At 42.7% G+C, this 20,189-nt stretch overlaps 1 protein-coding gene across 1 annotated transcript; it reads right to left on the bottom strand.

Moving 5' to 3' along the window:
• Positions 1 to 876: 876 nt before the first annotated feature.
• LOC307256159 (cysteine-rich and transmembrane domain-containing protein 1) lies at positions 877 to 18,825 on the bottom strand. The gene is made up of 3 exons (XM_080035046.1): positions 18,707 to 18,825; positions 4,811 to 5,172; positions 877 to 1,909 (listed from the first exon to the last, which is right to left on the bottom strand). The coding sequence occupies exons 2-3, from the start codon at positions 5,151 to 5,153 to the stop codon at positions 1,806 to 1,808; spliced, it is 447 nt and encodes a 148-aa protein (XP_079891172.1). The 5' UTR covers positions 5,154 to 5,172; positions 18,707 to 18,825; the 3' UTR covers positions 877 to 1,805.
• Positions 18,826 to 20,189: the final 1,364 nt, after the last annotated feature.

Raw genomic sequence — 20,189 nt, 5'->3', positions numbered from 1 at the left:
TCCAATATTTTGCTATCCTTCAGTGTAGTTGTGAAAGCTTACAATAAAAAAACTGACACAAGCTAGCTTGCCAAGCACCGATCCTCCTCGTGACTTAGGCATCTCCCCCGAGCCGGCCGGCTGCTGTCAATCATCTAACAGTCTGTGTGCACCTGTGTGACGTCACATCATGCCGCTAAGGCGCTGGGAAGCGTAGTCACTAACATAACACTAATAAACATAGCTACAGCATGTCAACAATCACCCCTAATACAGAAGAATACAAACAGGAAACCATTATTAATTTCATTTGATATATTGATATTTTATACTATAGTTGGATGACATGGGTCAGACATGCCTGAGCCTTATTGTAGCCACTGATCCCAGTGCTTACATCGAAGCAGTACTTTAATATTGCAGTTGGTTGAGGTGGGGTTCATTTTTATTTCTTTACATACCGTCGTATTTTGGCTCCGTCAGATAAATGTTGTGGAATAAACAATACATTTCCCTGTGAATCGTAGTAGAGAAAGAAGAAAAAACTCAAGGAAGGTGTCCACTGCCTTCAAGGTACTGTGCATTCTAAAGTCTTGACACAAACCTTTTGATGTAAAACAGTTTCTCCAATGCTTTAGTTTCACTGTGTGAAGCATATTGTCAAAGCGTCACACAGTCAGCCATGTTGCAACCAACCCCCTGCACTAGCAACTGAGTTATAAATAGCTGAATGGATCCGGTGAGGCCCTGACAGCTCCAGTATACACATCTATACTCCCTCCTCTCACCACTCACTCTCTCACACATATATGATGTGATAAAGAAAATCAAATGAAAAAGCCTTTCATTTCATGGGAATAAATTACTTTAATGCAAGATTCTCATCAAAAGCAAAAAAGGCCATCCAACAGATCATTTGGCTTTTTCTGTTAATCACAAACAAACTATTTTTCTTCATAGTTTCAGTTATATCTCCAAGGTTAAGTAATAAAAACAATATTGAACCAACCTTTAATATTAAGATCACCATGGAAACAAGACAGTGAGGCAATCAGATGTGAACCGTAATCAAACATAAATCAGTGTAATTGTTAAAAATTGCATTCCGTGTATTAATATAAGATTTTACTTGAAGACAAACAACAGCAAAAAACAGCCTGTGTGCAAACGAAAGGCGAACATTTTCAAGCATCAGCTTCTTAACAGTGACCTGTGACTCATTAGCAGCCATGGTCTAGGTGGCCTGGAGGGTCATGGAGGGTCCAGGAGAGAATGGCTGTCCCTTGGAGATGGGAAGGAGTATAGCTGAGGTGGGGGGGGGGGGGGGTTGGACGCTGTGTAGAGGGCAGGCAGGAGTAGTATCTTACAGGCAAGGCAAGTTTATTTTTATTTAATAATTATACAGAGGTAATCATCATAAAGTGCCAACGAGCCTCACACTGGATGAGCCTGAGATCCAAGTACACTGTGTGTGTGTGTGTGTGTGTGTGTGTGTGTGTGTGTGTGTGTGTGTGTGTGTGTGTGTGTGTGTGTGTGTGTGTGTGTGTGTGTGTGTGTGTGTGTGTGTTGGTGTAAGGTTACAGTGAAGAGCCTGAGGTTCAGGTTATGTTTAGAAGCTCAGTTCTGTTACAGACAGTAGTCAGCCTGTCAGTCAGCGCTGAGGGCTTCACATCAACATAGGGTTATTAAATAGCTCGTCCACGCAGGGATCAAGGCTTTCATTTATAGACGCGCAAAAGACTTGTAGAGGAAATGGAGGGGTATTTTTAAGGGAGTGCAGTAATAAGGCAGGGGGCCCAGGAGGGGGGTCCAGGCACAGGGATACGTTATGTCAGCATGTCCCACAGACAGCAGCAACACAGAGCTGTCCAGCAGGCCGTCAGGCATGTGTCTCCTGTGTCGTCTCTTCTCCTGTCCTCCACCACGTACACTGGGGACAGAGAGAGAGAGACAGACAGACAGAGAGATAGAGAGCGAGAGAGACAGACAGACAGAGAGATAGAGAGAGAGAGAGACAGACAGACAGAGAGATAGAGAGAGCGAGACAGACAGACACAGAGAGAGAGAGATGACACAAAGGTTAGAGTGGTATGATAAATGAATAATAATTGAAAGTAAAGAATGAGCGATTCCTTTTCTTTTCTAGAATGACATAAAGCCAGTAGTACTTCTCAGAATGACACAAGGTGTAAGCATGGCTGCTATGATCTCCCTCTCATTATATTAACCATGGGGCACATCATCACCATGGTAATGATAGTGTTACAATTGGGTAACCTTAGCACTGGCCTTTCAGGAATCATTAAACCAATGAAATGAGAGCTTTCAGAACACACACACACACCTCCCTGAACCAACAAGGCATTTAACTTTTCAATAATAATAGAAACAGGCCAGGGTTTCAAGGTTGTCTTCAAGTTGCTGTTCTTGTTCAATCAACAATTCCAAAGGTGTTTCATTTTCATTGATATAAAAAAAAACACAAAAGCAGTTGGTGCTTACATCTGAGAAGCTGGAAGCTCTTCATGTTGTATCAATCAATCGTTTTATCATGAAATTAACATATTTCATTCCATACATCTAACAATGAGCTACATGGAAGGCTGTTACCCATATGTGAGATGTACCATCTGTTCCAAAGCAAACAGCAGGCCTGATTTAATCCCAGCGCCTTGTGTTTGTCATGAATCATTCATCCAGCTAGCAACAGCCAGGTGACATATGACACAGGTGAGTGTGTAACCAAGGCGACCGGCTCCTGGTCTAGTAGAGAAAAGGTGAACTGAACTCTGATAATCCTGTGGCACAGAGCTGGTTAATGATTGGCCAATATTTACAATGGGAACGTGTCTTATCAAATTGACTCAAAGCAAGAATGTCAAAAGCAGAAGTCAGTCTCCGTGAATAAGCTAACCTAAAGTCAGTGACATCAGTAGTACGATGGCACTGCTTCCTCTAATACACAAACAAGAGGAAATGTGTTGACTGAAAGCTAGCCTTTTCAGTTTGCATATTCATTTGAATAATGTGTATGTTTTGACGTGTGCTTTTTTTGTTTGGCAAAACAGCAGCACACAAGCTGTGTGCTGCTGTTTTGTGAATAGAGCTCAGCTGGGAGGTGCTACAGCATTACCAAACCTTTTATCTTAAAGCTGGGGTATATGATTTCTGATTGGTCAAAGTTAACATGAGCTGTACACTTTGACCAATCAGAGCGAGGCTCCGATTCTCTGTTCTTATTGGCTGTCGGGACTGTCCATTCACTTTGGCACAACTTTGTTGGTGTAGAGCGTGTCAGGGAGGGACCATAGGGGAGGGACCAAAGAGAACAAGTGGAGCGGTTGATGTATTTGAATTCGAATCTCTATCCCAACTGCCATTTTCTCCCCAAATCCTCCACCCCAGCTTTAAAGCGGGCTTAACTTTACACTCTTTCAATCCTTAAAAGACTGCTTTACAGAGCGATAGCTTTTAGCATTTTTGCAGTCCAAGTTGCTAAAAGTTTATTGATTCATTAAGCTAACAGACTGAATAAATTGGAAACTTGGTTAAACATTCAAGTCATTGTTTTAGGAGAAAAGCAAAGGCAGCTTTTCAATTGACTACAAACTGCAAAGTCATGTTCCCATTATCAACTAATACAGCCGTCATATGGAGTATGCATATGTAGTCCAATTTAAAAAAAAGGTGGAGTCAGCAATTCTGGAGAACGCTTGTGTTCGCTGAAGAAAAATCCAGTGTTGATAGAAAAGTTATGTTGACAACAAGCCATTGTCCATCGTTGCTGACTCACACTTTAGTATTGGTAAGAAATCAGTGACACTCTACTTTAAAAAGGGAAAAACTTTTTTCTTCACACAGCTGTGTTTCTTTATTCTTCCACCTATTGTTTTGAAAAAAATTCAATATTGCAAAAAAAAATTAAACAAATATTAACTGATTATGTCACAACACACTGAAAACCTGTAGCAACCGTCCTGCGAAATATAACATTATACCATATCATTAGGAATATTCATGCATATACATAATTGATATAGTAAGGTTCATTTGTAACAGAATTTTCCAACTGTGTTTTTCAATATGGGAATCCGTGGCAAGGCAAAACATTCTGGACAACTTAATGACTCATTGTCTTGCTAGAGAAATATCACATTATTATCCGAGAGCATAGCTCATGTGTCATGAGACCTTCACTGGTTCTAGCAGCACGTTGAGACTCTCCCCAAACAGTCAACAGTCCAATTATGTAGAAAAATGCCACATCATGCCTCCACACTGACAAAAAGAATCTATCTATTCCCAGGAAAGAGAGAAACAACATGAACAAAGTAGAAAAAATTAACGTTTTGGTAAAAGGTGATTATTTTGCATCTAAACAGCCTTTTCTACTTTAGGACACATTTTCTGGGTAATGGAACCACTGATAGTCAACATCCAGTTGACGATGTTTGAAAAGCCTGGATTCAAAAGCGCAAATCCTTTCAAAATGATTCAGACTTATTGCTATAGGCCTGCCTTGATCCCCTCTTATTCTGGTCTCATGGACTTCATTTCTGACTATTTCCATGAGTGGACGTTCTGAGACATCTCGTCTAATTAACACGACATGTGCATTTATACTGTACATTTTCTTTTCTTTGAACTGAGTGAGTGCTGTCTGTCTGTTCTTGTGGGTTTTGTTGTTGTTTTTTTGTTGTATTTTCCATCTTTTGTATGTGCTTGTCTTTCTTTGTTGTATTGAAACATTTGTATAAATAAAATATACAAAAAAAAAAGATTCACACTTGAACACTTGTTAGAGAAGACTAATGCAAGTAAGTACACTCACCTGTGTTTTTGGGAGCTTCCCCATACATGGGCCCGGGAGGAGGTCCCCCCTGCCAGCCAAACTGTGGTTGTCCTTGGTACGCTTGCTGCCCCGGGCCAGGATAAGGACCTTCGGGGCCCATTGGTCCGGGGGGGTAGTTAGGGTATGCTGCATTGGGCTGTTCCATGTTGACAGGGTACCCCTGTGGAGGATAACCCTGGGGGTAACCCTGTGGAGGCATGCCCTGAGGGTACCCCTGTGGAGGCATGCCCTGAGGGTACCCCTGTGGAGGCATGCCCTGGGCTGGGTAGCCTGGAGCAGTGGGGCCATTGCCTGGGTATGGAGGGGGCTGCTCAAAATTCATCTTTGGGTTGAACAATCGCCTACAAGAAAACAGGAGTTGAGATGTAAATAAATGTCATTATGAATCAGTTAAGTGAAAACACTACGGTAAAGATGGACATAAGATGTCCTATGTATTCATTAATACCAGTACTGATGACACACAGAGAGAACATCAAATAATAGTTGCATGTCTGCAGTAACTGACCAACACAGGCCAATCAACCTGCCCTAGATACACTTTTAGAGGCCCCAGGCCATTGGGCTATGGGGTTATGTCCAATCATGGAATAAGAAAAAATTGTGCAACTTGTTTATCTACTTCTATGCAGACATGGATATAGCATATATAATGTACAATAAATGATATATTACAAAGGTCTCATATATGTGTATAATAATGTTTGAGTTGACAACAATTAGGCAGGGCAAGGCAAGTTTATTTCTATAGCACAATTCAGACATAAGGCCATTCAAAGTGCTTTACAGGGGCATGAAATACAGAGATCACAAAATATAGCAGTGATTCTTGAGAACCGGGACAAAAGGCTGGGACAAAATGTAACTGCTGTTATCTTTAAAAATAAAAATATTTAAAATTGTAGATGTTATTAGGGATTAAGAAAAGAATGTTTGGGGACTTCCGGGTTAGCATGTGAAGGAGAAGGACGTGCAGGACGGGGGCTCCCAAGCGTTCACTATTATTTGACATATTTTAGCAACACACATTACTTAAAATAATTTTTTTTTTGCTAGGTTATTTTGACCACTGACTGTTTGACGTTGATGGGTCGCAGCAGGCAGAAAGAGAAAGGGCAGAATTCGCCGGAAAAAGAGGCAGCCACGATGTCGCACTGTCATGGCGGAGTCGACTCCCTGCCGCCTGATCTCGACAAGCTCCGCGCTGTGTGTCCGACCTAACAACAACCCTTACTACAACCATGAAAATGGTAGTGAGTGAAGCCTTGAGGCCCATTTCTGCTGCCTTAGATGCCGTCAGTCGACCACCGACTCGCTCAACCTGAAGATAGCCGCCATGGAGACAGCACTGTCTGACCACAGCGACCGGATCACCGCCCTCGAGCAGACATGTGCACGTTTGCAGTCTGAAAATATACAGCTGATGGCTAAGACCAAAGAGTTGGAATCACGGTCACGTCGCAATAATCTACGCGTGATTGGAATCATGGAAAAGACAGAGGGAGCAGACCCAGTAAAGTTCATGGCTACCTTTTTCACCGAGGTCCTGGGCGCCGGCTTCTTTTCCTCCCCACCGGTTCTGGATAGGGCTCACCGCATCGGCCCTGTGTGCTCGGCGGAAGAAGGCAGGGGGTCCAGACAGAGAGTAATCATTGTTCGATTCCTCTACTTCAGCGATAAGGAGCGTGTTCTGAGACGAGAGAGGGACGCAAAGCAGCTCAAGTACCATGGACAGAATGTTTACTTTTTCCCCGACATGACCACCAACGTCGCTAAGAAGAGGGCATCCTTTGCCAGTGTGAAACGCTGCCTCTACGAGAAGCAAGTCAGATTTTCCCTCCTGTTTCCTGCCCGTCTGCGCGTAGAGCACCGCGGAGAGAAGAGGTTTTTTGAATGCCCAAAAGAAGCCCAGGCATTTTACGATTCGCACTTTTCTGCTAGCCGAGGATTTTCAGACTACTGAACTCTCTCATCCTGTAAGGTAAAAAAGACTTTACCCTAGATATTGGCCACTTAAAGAATATTTTCCCAGATGATGTGTGTGGGGTGTTGTTGTTTAAAAAAAAGCATTTATCTAGGCTACTCCATCCCCACACAGGCTTTAGGATACTGTTATAAACCACACTGTTTTAGTGTTGAACGTCCCAGCTGAGTTGCGTGTGTTTTTTAAAATTTATTTATTACACATCGTTTTGTCGATCACTGTTATACGGCCCCATTGGAGGAAGGGGACACACTAGCCCCCTTCCTCTTCATCATAGTCCTGGATTACGCGCTCTGAAAAGCCATCAGTGGGCGGGAGCAGGACCTTGGCTTCACCCTAACCCCAAGGAGGTCAAAGCGACACCCTGCAGTTGTCCTGACAGACAGATGACATCAGCCTGCTCTCCAACAACGTGGAGCAAGCACAGGAACTCCTGAACAGAGTGGAGCTGGAGTGCGCCAAGGTTGGCCTTAGGCTAAACGCCAAGAAAACAGAGGTCATCACCTACAACATCTCACCGGAGCGTCAACCACTGACAACAACTGGTGGCACTGTGCTGAAGGAAGTCGTGGACTTTAAGTATCTGGGCTCATGGGTCAACTCAACCGAGCAGGACCTAAAGGTGAGGAAGGCACTCGCGTGGAGGGCCCTGAACGGCATGACCTGTGTGTGGAACTCCAACCTCCCCCGTCAAATCAAACTCAGCTTCTTCTTAGCAACGGTAGAGTCTGTTCTCCTCTACGGCAGCGAATGCTGGTCCCTGAAGCCAACTCCCTTGACGGGTGCTACACCAGGATGCTGCGTGCAGTACTAAACATCAGCAGGAGCACACGTTACTAACAGTAACCTGTATGAAGGATTACCAAGGGTTAGCGAGAAAGTAGCTTCCAGGAGAATGAGACTGGCAGTACACTGCCAAAGACACCAAGAGCTGCCAGCCAGCAAACTGGTACTATGGGAACCAAACCATGGGCATCGGTCGCGAGGACCTCCTACACTTACCTACGTGGATGTACTCAAGACGGATGCAGGAGAGCAAAGTACCAATGAACTGGCCAGATGTATGGAAAATCAGGATGACTGGAAGCAACGATGGAGGGCTCATCTGAGGACGACCTAGAGAGAGATCCAGTCGCCCAGAGTTATTTTTATTTTTATTAATCAATTTATTTTATTATACAGGCCTAGTTATTTTAAAACTAATACAGTGCGTTCCAAATTATTATTTTTATCAGATTTTCCTAAATAGTCGATGCAAATGACAGTCAGTATAATTTTCAAGTCATCAACCGTTAAAGTATGATTAAAATTTTATTGAACAAACCTCCAAATGATAACGGTATTTTTTTTTTAAATAAAAAAACTCAAATGCACAGTTCCAAAACATTTTATAGGTTGTAAAGAAATGAAAATGGTCATTTGTTGAATTTGCAGGATGTGAAGGTCATATTTAGTGAAATCAAAAGCTATTTCAATCGAAAACATTTTAACAGGCCAAGTTACATGTTAACATATCACCTTCACAATTCTTGCACCCATTGAACTTGTGAATTTTTGGAGAGTTTCTGCTTGAATATCTTTGCAGGATGCCAGAATAGCCTCCCACAGCTGCTGTTTTGATGTGAACTGCCTCCCAACCTCATAGATGCTTTGCTTGAGGATGCTCCAAAGGTTCTCAATAGGGTTGAGGTCAGGGGAAGATGGGGGCCACACCATGAGGTTCTCTCCTTTTATGCCCATAGCAGCCAATGACACAGAGGTATTCTTTGCTGCATGAGATGGTGCATTATCAAGCATGAAGATGATTTTACTACGGAAAGGCACGGTTCTTCTTTTTGTACCACGGAAGAAGGTGGTCAGTCAGAAACTCTACATACTTTGCTGAGGTCATTTTCACACCGTCAGGGACCCTAAAGGGGCCTACCAGCTCTCTCCCCATGATTCCAGCCCAAAACATGACTCCGCCACCTCCTTGCTGACGTCGGAGCCTGGTTGGGACATGGTGGCCATTCACCAACCATCAACTACTCCGTCCATCTGGACCATCCAGGGTTGCACGGCACTCATCAGTGAACAAGACTGTTAAGGTGCGAACACACCAAACGCGTTGGGTGAGGTGGCATATGTATTTTTGCATAGGGAACCATTGGTTTAGGCGCGATGATGCGTTGGCCGCGGTAAAGCGGCGCTTTGGGCGCAGTAGCCGCGTTACCAAAGCGTCACCGCACCATTGCACCACCAAGTTCCACGCAAGTTCAAAAATGTTTACTTTTAACGCTCCATCGCGTGACGTTTAGCCGCGTTGGCCAATCAGCGGTGAGCTTGACCCGACGTCACGGACATCGGCACGGTGGGAGGACAACACAGAGGCTGAGAAACACAGAGGAGGAAATGTATTTGCGGCTGGCTGGTGATATGAAGCCGCTCGGGGTTAGAAGACGTGGGGAAAGTGAGCCAGGAGAATGGGCTTCCTGGTTAATTCAGTGAATATGTGCGGCTGTGCTTTAGCCGATAAACCAAGTTAGCACCGGTCGGATAGTGTTAGTTAACTCACCCGGTTGTGTGCGGCCACCACCTCCATATAATGAACCCAAACATAACGGCTAAGTCCGGGGAACTTTCACAACAAGTACAGCGAAGCACAGGTGTTAATCTACGCCAGCCAGGTAGGGTAATGTACTTGCCTTTATTTTCTACTGCCCTGCGCACAATGCTGCTGTAAATGTGTTTGGTATGGTGCTGCCTTGCTGTTCATTTTAATACAAAAATACAACAGACACTGATACTGATAGATAGGTTGTGTTTCCCACGGTGATGTGGAGTCTTAAACTATTCTAGCTTTGCAGAGCACTTCTTTCTGTTCAGCTAAATATCCCCATAGAACTGCACTGCGTTTATTATCGCCACCAGTTAAATGTCGGTTTGCTTCTGCTCATTTAACTCTCCCGCGTGCATGCCGTAGTCGCGCGCGGGAGAGTTAAATGAGCAGAAGCAAACCGACATTGCTTGGAGACACGTATGCTTTTTACCGCAAATCGCGGCCTTTCGCGCAGTTATGACCATGCACAAGCACACATCGCGCTTGCTAATTGTGCAGCACAAAAAAATAAAAAATAAAAAAATATATATATATATATTTTTTTTTTGGGTGGTCGGTAGTCAAGGCGGGGGGCTGCCGTTGCTAAGGCAGCCGCCTTAGCTATAAAGCGCTGGGGGAAACACTGAGTAGAGGACCTTTATATAAATGTTCACTTTGCTTCATTTGATCAGGTAGTATCAAAGTTTTCACTCTCGAAAGCTCAATTCTTCAAGTATCTGCAGTTGAGGAATTATGTCAGACAGAATATATACCACCCTTTGAGTCCCTGTCCGCAGATGACTCATTGTCCAAAACTTTGCTGGGCTCACCAGAAGCTAAACACCTGATTTCATCTTTTGTGGGAATATTTTTAGACCGGCAGGACAAATCCCATTACATTTCATTAAAATGTAATAAAATCAGGCAATATGAGGGGCAGCTGTCTCTGTGAAGGACCTATTGTCACAAGCTATCTGTGCAAATTACATTACAGTCAGACAGGCTCTGATAAGTGTTGTAGTTTTAGAATATTTTACATTCCAAATCTTGAAAGTCATGCGTCACAACCATGATACGTCAACACCGACTTACAATTTCTGAAGAAGTTGTTTGAAATGTTTCCATAATTTTATATTCCTGAAGTAGTTCATACTAGCACCTAACATCAACAGAAAAACCAAATGGCTACTAGAAAAACTCTATTTGTTCTGTTTAAGAAACGTTGAATATGTCAACACCGTCAGATATCAAAAACATGTAGGTATTCATTTTGAAAATATTTTTTCTGTCAGTTTTGGTGAATATTTGTAATCACGATACATCTCATGGGTCTAGCATAAAATGAGGGAACATTTATTGGTGTCCGACGGTGTTGACACAAAATAAGGAATGACAAGCTAAAAAGCCCATTTTGATAAAAAGGACAAAAGCTGGGAGGTTGTGTCAAAGCTTAGCTCAGTAGCTTAGTATATGTTGGATACATACATGTAATTTAATTTGCCTAAACATACGGTTTGTATTTTTTCAACATTGCACCCCGTTTTGTCCCACTTCTCAAGAATCACTGATAGAACAAATACAGGAATACAAATTGCCAAAGCAAATAAATAATAAATAATAATTAAATAAAATGACAGGTGAAAAGGGTAACAGAAAAGTCTTTAGATTTGACTTAAAGGAGCTAAAAGTTGCAGCAGACCTCAAGCCCTTGTTTCATATATTTGGTGCATAACTAAAAGCTGCCTCTCCCTGTCTAGTCCTAACTCTGGGGACTGTAAGTAGACCTGTCCCAGACGACCTAAGGGCTCTGGACCGTTCATAACGTATCAGCAGATCACAAATGTATTTCGGCCCTAAACCATTCAGTGCTTTATAAACCAACCATTCAATTTTTTTAAATCAATTATTTGATTGAGAGGGAGCCAGTGTTCAAGTCCAAGTGATGGGCAATTCTGGTGCCGACTAGTAAGGCACCAAACGTTTAACCGACTATGTGCATCCATAATTAATTGACGCCATGATCGCCGTCTGCGTGCTTTCTAGGGCTGTAACTAACGATTATTTTAATAATCGATTAATCGGTCGATAATTTTTTCGATTAATCGATGAACCGGATAAAAAAAAATAAACATTTATAATTGCTGCATCTTTATTCAAAAACTGGACATTACTTCAAATTCACAGTGCAGACTGAAGTGTCAAAACACCAGGTTATTGCTCCAACGTCCCGGAACTATTAAAAGTAATATTAAATGATAAATTAAAAATAAACTTAACTAGGATAACACAAAAAACATACAATGTATGATATACATTTATACTAGGGCTGCCTCCTGAAAGTCGATGATTCGAATAATCAGTCGGGAACCCCCGCAGTCGACGCAGATTCTTCAAGACGAACCATTGTTTTTTTTTTTGTTTTTTTTAGTCAATGCACATTATAATAAAAGAGAAAATAAGAGCAAAACACTGACGTTATCATTCCAGGGCAATAGGTGGCGGTAATGTGTCACGTCACATCAAACGCCATAGAAGAAGAGTGGTCAAAACTAAAGAGGAAATGGCAAAAGAAAAAACCAAAGCAGATGTATACATTTGCGCTGTGCAAATTGCGCACGATATATGCCTATTGATTCTGCTCTGCTATGTGCTGTAATAAAGATAGGTCGCCTTGGAAACAATTAAGCCCCTGTAGACCGCGAGCATCTCGTCTTTTTTACTCGCGCGAATCACCATTCTCTGCAGCCGTCACCGGCTCTGTGTTGTTTCTCTCTCACCGGCTCGCCGAGGCTCGGGAACGCTCGCGCTTCAGCTGCGCTCCAACGCCCCGGTTCACTCGTAAACTGATTTTTTAAATATATCCAACCTGGAGGTTGTTTATTTTAAGCTCTGTTTTCAACAGTTTTCGTGTTGACGGTTGGTCAAATATCTCACTCCAATGCACTTTTCTGATTGACAAATATAGTATCACGAATAGTCGAATCTCTGGTTTGAACGGGCAGATCCGATTTACAGCCCTAATTTATACAGTATATAAGGGATGTCCATGGTAAACCAGTCAACCAATATGATTTTTAACCGGTATACTAACGGTTAAAAAAATTAAATCATCTTAATTTCTCTCAGATGACAGGAGATCGTTAATTTGTATTGATATTGATACCATTTGAGACTCCTTAACGATCCAAGTCTTTATTGATATCACTATTGATAATTTTCTATTATTTTGTTGAAATATAACTTGTATTATTGCTTTAATTGCTGATATGATCATAGCTCAAGATAGGACATTAAACAGGTCATAATTCCATCTTTACTATCTATTTTATATTGCTGGGAAAACAAGTTTTCGCCAAAATTGCAAATGTATTTATTTTTGTGTTGCATTTGAACACATCAATCATATTACTGAGCCGGCCTGAACACATCACATTTGACATGTTTGCTACTTTTTTTAAGCTAACTAGCTCTATATCCTTCCGATTTTAACATGGATTTAAAAACTGGATTACTATTTTTAACTGACGAGACTTTCTACACCGTTCGGTTGTGTTATGACTACCGCTGCTTTGAATGACTGTTGATGCGCTGATGCCGACTCTCCGAGCCCGTCTGCACACCGTCTGCAGCAGCAGCTGACAGAGTTTTTTTTTTACCTAGACGGATACTGTTGAAGGAATTTTTTTAACCCAAAGAGAGCAAAGGTACAACACTTTTATATAGGCCTACAGTCCAGTGTTAGATATGACCAAAATACAAGCTGTGGCCGCTCACACTATAGCTTTCCCGCACCGCTTCACGTGCGGAAGGCTCGCTGTGGGCGTGCATGAACCTGTCGGCGGCTGGATGTAAACAGTGCCGCGCCTACGAGTGACGTATTAATCGCGCAAGTCAACGAATCAATGACCAAATTCGTTGCCAACGCTTTTAGTAATCGATTTTTATCGATTTTATCGATTCGTTGTTGCAGCCCTAGTGCTTTCTTGTGTTGTGCGTGTGTCGGCTCATTAGCATCTGTACTGTGGTCTGAGTACACCTCTCCCAAGTGTACACAGGCCAAGGAAGTGTACTGTACTGGAGTACAGATGGTGTACTCACACTAACCAAACATACTAGACTTAAGGGGACAAACGTATTCGGGCACGGTACAGATGGCCTAGTGTGAGTGCGCCCTAAGGGGCCACTCACACTAGGGCCGCGGCCCCGTGCCCGAGCTCATTTGCATACTAAAGTCTAGAACGTTTGGCTAGTGTGACCACGCCATCCGTATTCCAGCACGGAACAGCCCCTTGGCCACGGCACAGTTGGGAGAGGTGTGCCGTGGCCAAAGTACAGATGCTAATGAGATGACACGCGCACAAGCAAGCGCACAGGCGACGTTCCTGGCGTGAATTTATTAAGGATGCATAGTCCGTTAACGTCCGCTGCCTTACTAGTCGGCACCAGAATTGCCCACCACTTGGACTTGTAGCTACATAAAATGTGTGAGAATTAACGTGTGTGTAGGCCTAGGTGTGGGCTAATAAAATAGGTGAGCGCAGAAAGCAAAGAAAAAAGGTTTTCGTGTTTACTCACGTTCGTCAGATGATTTTTTTCTTTGTCCTCCCGCAGCTGTCATAATACTGTCTTTACGCATGGCGGTTGAGACAAACCCAACACAACACACAGCGGGACTCCGCGGCCCGGTGATAAGGAAACAGCTCTACTTTATAAAGACACTTGAAATAACAATCTCTGCCCATATAAAAAGTTCTGAGTTGGATTACTTGATAGAGCGATCGATGTGTATAAAACCATCCGGTACGTATGGTCTGATGACGGGCCGTTATATTAATAATAACAGCGTGCTGCACAAATATGAGACTGTCCACCGCGACCTACAGTCATATGAAAAAGTTTGGGAACCCCTCTCAGCCGGCATTATAATTGACTCTGCTTTCACAAAAAAAATATAAAAGTGGTATGTCTTTAATTTACCAGGAACAGCTAAGTACTGGGATGTTTTCCAAACAAATATTTTTTGAAAAGCAGTATTTGGTTGTATGAAATAAAATAAAATGTGAAAAACTGGCTGTGCAAAAATATGGGTACCCTTGTGGTTTTGTTGATTTTAATGCCTGTAACAGCATGTAAAACTGATGAATTTAAACACAAAGTTGGTTGGATTATGTTGTTAAGCCTTGAACCTCATAGAAATGTCTGTTTAATCATGAGAAAATTTATTTTAGGTGCCTAAATGCAAGTTGCACTTCTCTTTGACTCTCTGCTGAAGTGAGACAGAATGGGATCATCAAAACAGCCCCCAAAAGATCTGAAAAACAAAGATTGTTCATTGTCATGGTTTAGGGGAAGGCTACAAGAAGCTTTCCCAAAGGTTTCAATTGTCAATTTCGACTGTAGGGAACGTTGTCAGGGAATGGAAGGACACAGGCACAGTGGCAGTTACCAGAGATAAGCAGCATTATCCTAGTGTTAGCACACACAAGCTTATCAACCCAGCCACGGGAAAGAGAGGGAGACAAAGAGAGTACAGTGACCACTGAGCACACACACCGGTCTGCTGCTTGGATAGGAACACTTGGTGTTCCTCTTTCCTTACTACTGTTCTGAGTGCAGCTCCTTCCTCTTTTCTCATAAGCACACACACTCATTCACAAAGGGTCAAATCATTAGCATCAAACTGTCATAGTGTGAGCTGTGAATCAAACAAAGGAAGCAGGATTTAAGAAAGCCTTTCTTTTGATCTGTATGCCTAATAATGTTGATCCAATTTTGAAAGTACAATAAATGTGTGAGTGTCTAAAGGTCCAGACCTGGTGAGAAGATAGTCCCTTTTCGTCGCCCTGGGACTAATAGCTTGTGATAAGGCAGACCCCGGTCCATCACAGACCTCATGCTTACGCTCACTGGACTTGTTCTCACGCAGGAACAGCCAATAACAAAGGAAAGTGGGACAGATGGAAAGCTGCCCCTCTGCGCTGCCTCTGTCATGTTGTATGTGTGTACACTAGAAACATGTACACAGAACGTCCTGCTCTGCTTCTTCCACATCCTATCTTCTGTCTAGGAGAAAGCAATGCAGTGGCTGTGGCTGGACTAGTGCCAACTGTACTGTGTCAAGAGGCATTTGTGAAATGATTTGGTTCTGTATAGAAACACCAACATTCTATTAATTAACTTCAAAGTATAACAACTAATTATTTTCAAACTCCTTGATTTCCCAATTTGGTCATGCAATGAACAAGCATTATGGGTGGCTCCTGGGTAGTGTTATAGGCTAGCTGATAAGAAACTGAGATTAAATAGACCAAAGGGGAATGAAAGGAATACAACTATTAATGTTGTACCAAAAACACAATGAATACTTGTACAGACACACAGTGCTTTTCACCTGGATATCTCACCACCTCAATGTCTTCTTAAAGCTACTGACAGATGGCAAGGCCAGCGTAACTATGGTGACCATGTCCCAGGTGCAACAGAAGGATCCCTGATGACTGCTTTGTGTTGTAGTAACAACACAATGATCACAACTCACTGCTAACAGAGAGCTTTGCTTTTATAGCTGCCAGACTTTGATCCATCCCAGACTAGTGAGGGTTCTTCTATTACTGGCTAAAGGCTGAGAAACAGCGCATTTCAAAAAGGGACCTTCAAAATAATGGGATAGTAGTAAGGTCTGCAAATCTAAAGTTTCCTTTTTTCTACCTATTTAAATCTGCACTTTTCTTTGGTATCAGAGTAGGTTGTGATGAGAAGAGATGTACAGGTCTGGACTCTGATTAAGTGTGGTCTGTGTTGGACTGCAATAATAAGTGAGTCACAATGTCTCCAGGGGACTCATCGGTGATCAGAGAACAACACAAGTATAGGCCTACAGTACGGTCCCATCATTAGGCCTAACGTATCACATACAAGGGATGATTGAACTTAGAGCAACATGCGCCAGTGAGGAGAGATGCGTCACATGACATGACAACAGCACGTCACATTTTCCACCAAAAACTTGATTAAACGGTTGCAGAAGCATAATGGAATTTACCAGCACAACTGGTAGATTGACTCACTGTCATGACCATCAGCCCAAAACTGACGCTGGCCCGTGGTCACACTGCTCCCAAAGGCCGTGGCCTGGGCATGATTGCTCCATCGTACATACTTTATCACCAAGCGTACTCGCTGCCGGAATTAGTAGAACAACAATGGAGAACAACAGTAGTCGCGGATTGCCCCAAACACCTCCGAATTGTTGTGGGTCTTATCCAGCTGCGACCATGGCTGCGACTAAATACTGTCGCCGGCCCAAATTTCTAGCAAACTCTCAACTTTGCAATCGCACCGGAACCCACCCGTGAACCTCTTGCCGCCATTGTTTACAATTATTGTGGGGAAGAAGGGTCGCGCATGGACTACGTCATCCAGCTCACGTTGCGTATCCGTGCGTGTGCGTGTCATCTCATTAGCATCTGTGCCGTTCTCTCTGGCACACCTCTCCCAACTGTGCCGTGGCCAAGGGGCTGTTCCGTGCTGGAATACGGATGGCGTGGTCACACTAGCCAAACGTTCTAGACTTTAGTATACAAATGAGCTCGGGCACGGAACAGCGACCCTAGTGCGAGTGCGCTAGGGGTGGGAATCTCTTGGCACCTCACGATTCGATTCGATTCTGATTCAGAGGTCAACGATTCGATTCAAAATCGATTTTCAATGCATCTCAATGCAAAAAAAATGTATGTACATACCCATGTGTGAATTTCAAAAATATATTTATATGCACATCTGAGTTTGCTAATCACTTCCTACTTTTGTGATGATCATTAAAGACAATCAACAAAGGCAGAGCAGGTAAAAGGGGACTGCTAACTGCAGTCACTGACAGGAAGTTAGCTAAACTGACCATTCTGCTTACTGAACCTTTCATTATTTAGGAGAGGGGGGGGAGCCGATTCAATTGATAAATGTATCGCTAGATATTCCAGTTTGCAATTGGGGGCATCATAGAGGTAATATAGTAAAAGAGGCTGAGTCATCCCTAGTTTGAAGTGTCTACACCAGTGTCAGGCTGATACTATCAGGTAGTGGTACAGACAAACAGTTCACCTGAGACGCTTCTGAACCCAAAACCCATCTGAACCTGATGCCATTGTATTTAAGACAAAGGACGGAATGGGCCTAGTCAGGTCACTTACACATGCCTATAAGTTATACTGACACCATCATCACAAGAATGTACTGTTTGGAAAAACTAATGGAAGTTAACCTAGACCAGAACAATACCTGTAGACTGAGGAAAGGCCCAAACAAGGTGCCTGGTCAAATCAATAGGACACAGGTCAGCTGATGTTGAGGTGGTACACAGATAAAGCTGCTGTTCCGGAGAACAATAATCTCTTTTGATTCTTGATCTTGCATGAATTAACAAGTAGCATACCCTTTGCTATGTGGAGTTTAAAACAGGAAATGAGTTGTAGGCCTACTTTCACCTTAACAAGGTAATGTTAGGTTGAAATATTACACATAACATTTTAGTTATATCCCCAAAATCTTGTCTTAAAAAAGGTAGGTCTAAAAGAGCAAGTGTATGTCGTCTTAGTTTTACAAAAGAAGAGCTTCGTTAAATTGAGACTGGTGCCACAGGCTGAGCCGATCCTGGGCATCACGAGACGACTGTGTACCAGTCCACCAGAACCCCCCTCCACACACACACACCACCACCACCACCACCTCCACCCCCCAAACACACACACACACACACACACACACACACACACACACACACACACACACACACACACACACACACACACACACACACACACACACACACACACACACACACACACACACACACACACACACACACACACACACACACACACACACACACACACACACACACACACACACACACACACGTCACGAAAAACACATTTAAAAAAATATATAGGCCTATATATGTTACCTGCAACTAAAAGAGTGTTGCAAACGTGACATTTAGCCCATAGCCTCATTAGGTTAGCATTAATTAGCATATTGAATTCGGATATTAAGGTGATTTTTCATTTACTTGTATTAGCCTACCTATTGGCCTACAAATTAAATGTTCCTAATAGTTTCGGTTATCCATATAAGGTTTGATAAATATTATAATCTACTTACAAAGGCAGAAATGAAGTGTAAGCCTATCTGCAGGCCACAACCATAAGCACTGCAGCCCACTAGCACTGTTCGGTTCTTCAGACCCTCAAGTTGATGATGACTCGGCGTATAAACACACACACTGAGGAAAAAGGGACATGTGAGGATCACTTACCTAAGAATAAATAGTGTCCCGTGCAGCAGTAAAGGGCCGCAGTGTATGAAAAGTCTTTCCGTCTGCCGCTAGTTTATCAGTAATATTATTATTTTACCGCAATGAGCGAGCCCCCTACCACTTGTCTTTGAAAAAAAAAACTAGTGCGTATCGCGTATGCGGGGGACGTGACGTCACTTGAAGGGGCACGGCTCGTGGCCAGCACAGAGGTCGCGATTGGCTGCTGTGACGACGTCCAATCACAAATCAAGACGATGAGTCAGGGGAACGTCAGGGCTGGGAGCGTGTGGGGGGGGGGGGGGGGGGGAATTGACCAGTGGCATCTGATCATCGGACCAGTTCAAAGATTAAACTGGCCCACATCACCGGGCCACTGCCGACATATGAGAGAATACTGGAGGACAATCAGTCTGATAACGGTAAGCATTCATCATCAGTGACCCAGTTGTTTTTCGCCCTTGGAATTAGATTTTATGATTGGAATAAACTGATGGAAAGTTGACAGATTACACTTTATGAAAAACAATTCTTCAAATATAATATAATACCTTTAAAAAATATATTACTATAGGCCTATGAATATTAGCAAATATGTATTATGCCAATGTCATTTTTTCTTGTACATCATATTCAACAGCAGACATATGGTTAGGTGCATTACTGGTTTTCTCCCAGCAGATGTCAGACAATCCACAGTCTGAGTGTGGGTTTATATACTATCTATGGTTGTTTCTCTTTTCCCCATGTGTTACAGTTTTTCACAATTGCTTAAACATATTTACTGATAGACTACTTCACTTTCTCAAAACCCTAAACACAAATCTCAAAACACACACACAAAATGCAGAATCCTACACTTCTCTTGCAAAAGCACACTTTACCCTCAAAACAGTGTTAACTCTTCACTAAATGGTGTTTTCTTTTCAAATGACAAACACATACATCATATGACTAGACATTTCTAAGCACCCATGAATGCAACACACTATATGAATGCTTTATCAGTAGAATTTTACCTTTTGCATCTTCATACACTTTCACCTACAGTAACAACAAATACTTTACAGTTGTTGTTGAATGCTTACACACATGTTGCAGAATAGTTTTTTTGCCATTCCAGGTTTTTGCCCCAAAAAATACAAAAAAGCACAACATATAGGTAGCGTAGGATAACAGTTCAAGCAATCCAGTGTTTCTCTATAAACTCAGAAACAATAACAGTAAAATTAGGGAACAATGGTAAAAATTAAAATTAAAAAAAGGGTTAGAGTCGGTAAGGAATGGGGTGGTTGGATTATGAATCCTTTTATGGATACCGCCTCCTGTTTGCATCTGACCACATCGCCTCATCAACATCACACTCAATGTCATCCTCTGATAAGCAGATAAATGATCACCTTACATCCAGTCTAAATCTCCTACTTATTGAGCTACTGTGTAGCGACTCAGGTTGGGCTGCACTCTCTGTCCAGGCTCCCTCATA

The sequence above is a fragment of the Ammodytes marinus genome, assembly GCF_949987685.1.
Source record: "Ammodytes marinus genome assembly, chromosome: 10".
NCBI lineage: Eukaryota > Metazoa > Chordata > Actinopteri > Uranoscopiformes > Ammodytidae > Ammodytes > Ammodytes marinus.
The sequence above is the reverse complement of the archived record's forward strand: the minus strand, read 5'-3'. Positions and strand labels throughout refer to the sequence as shown.

Bases quoted from the DNA above. Each gene is read 5' to 3' on its own strand.
- LOC307256159 (XM_080035046.1), bottom strand. From the start codon at position 5,153: ATGAATTTTGAGCAGCCCCCTCCATACCCAGGCAATGGCCCCACTGCT. The intron at 1,910-4,810 runs GTGAGTGTACTT...CTCTGTCCCCAG, and splicing joins GGAAGCTCCCAAAAACACAG to TGTACGTGGTGGAGGACAGG.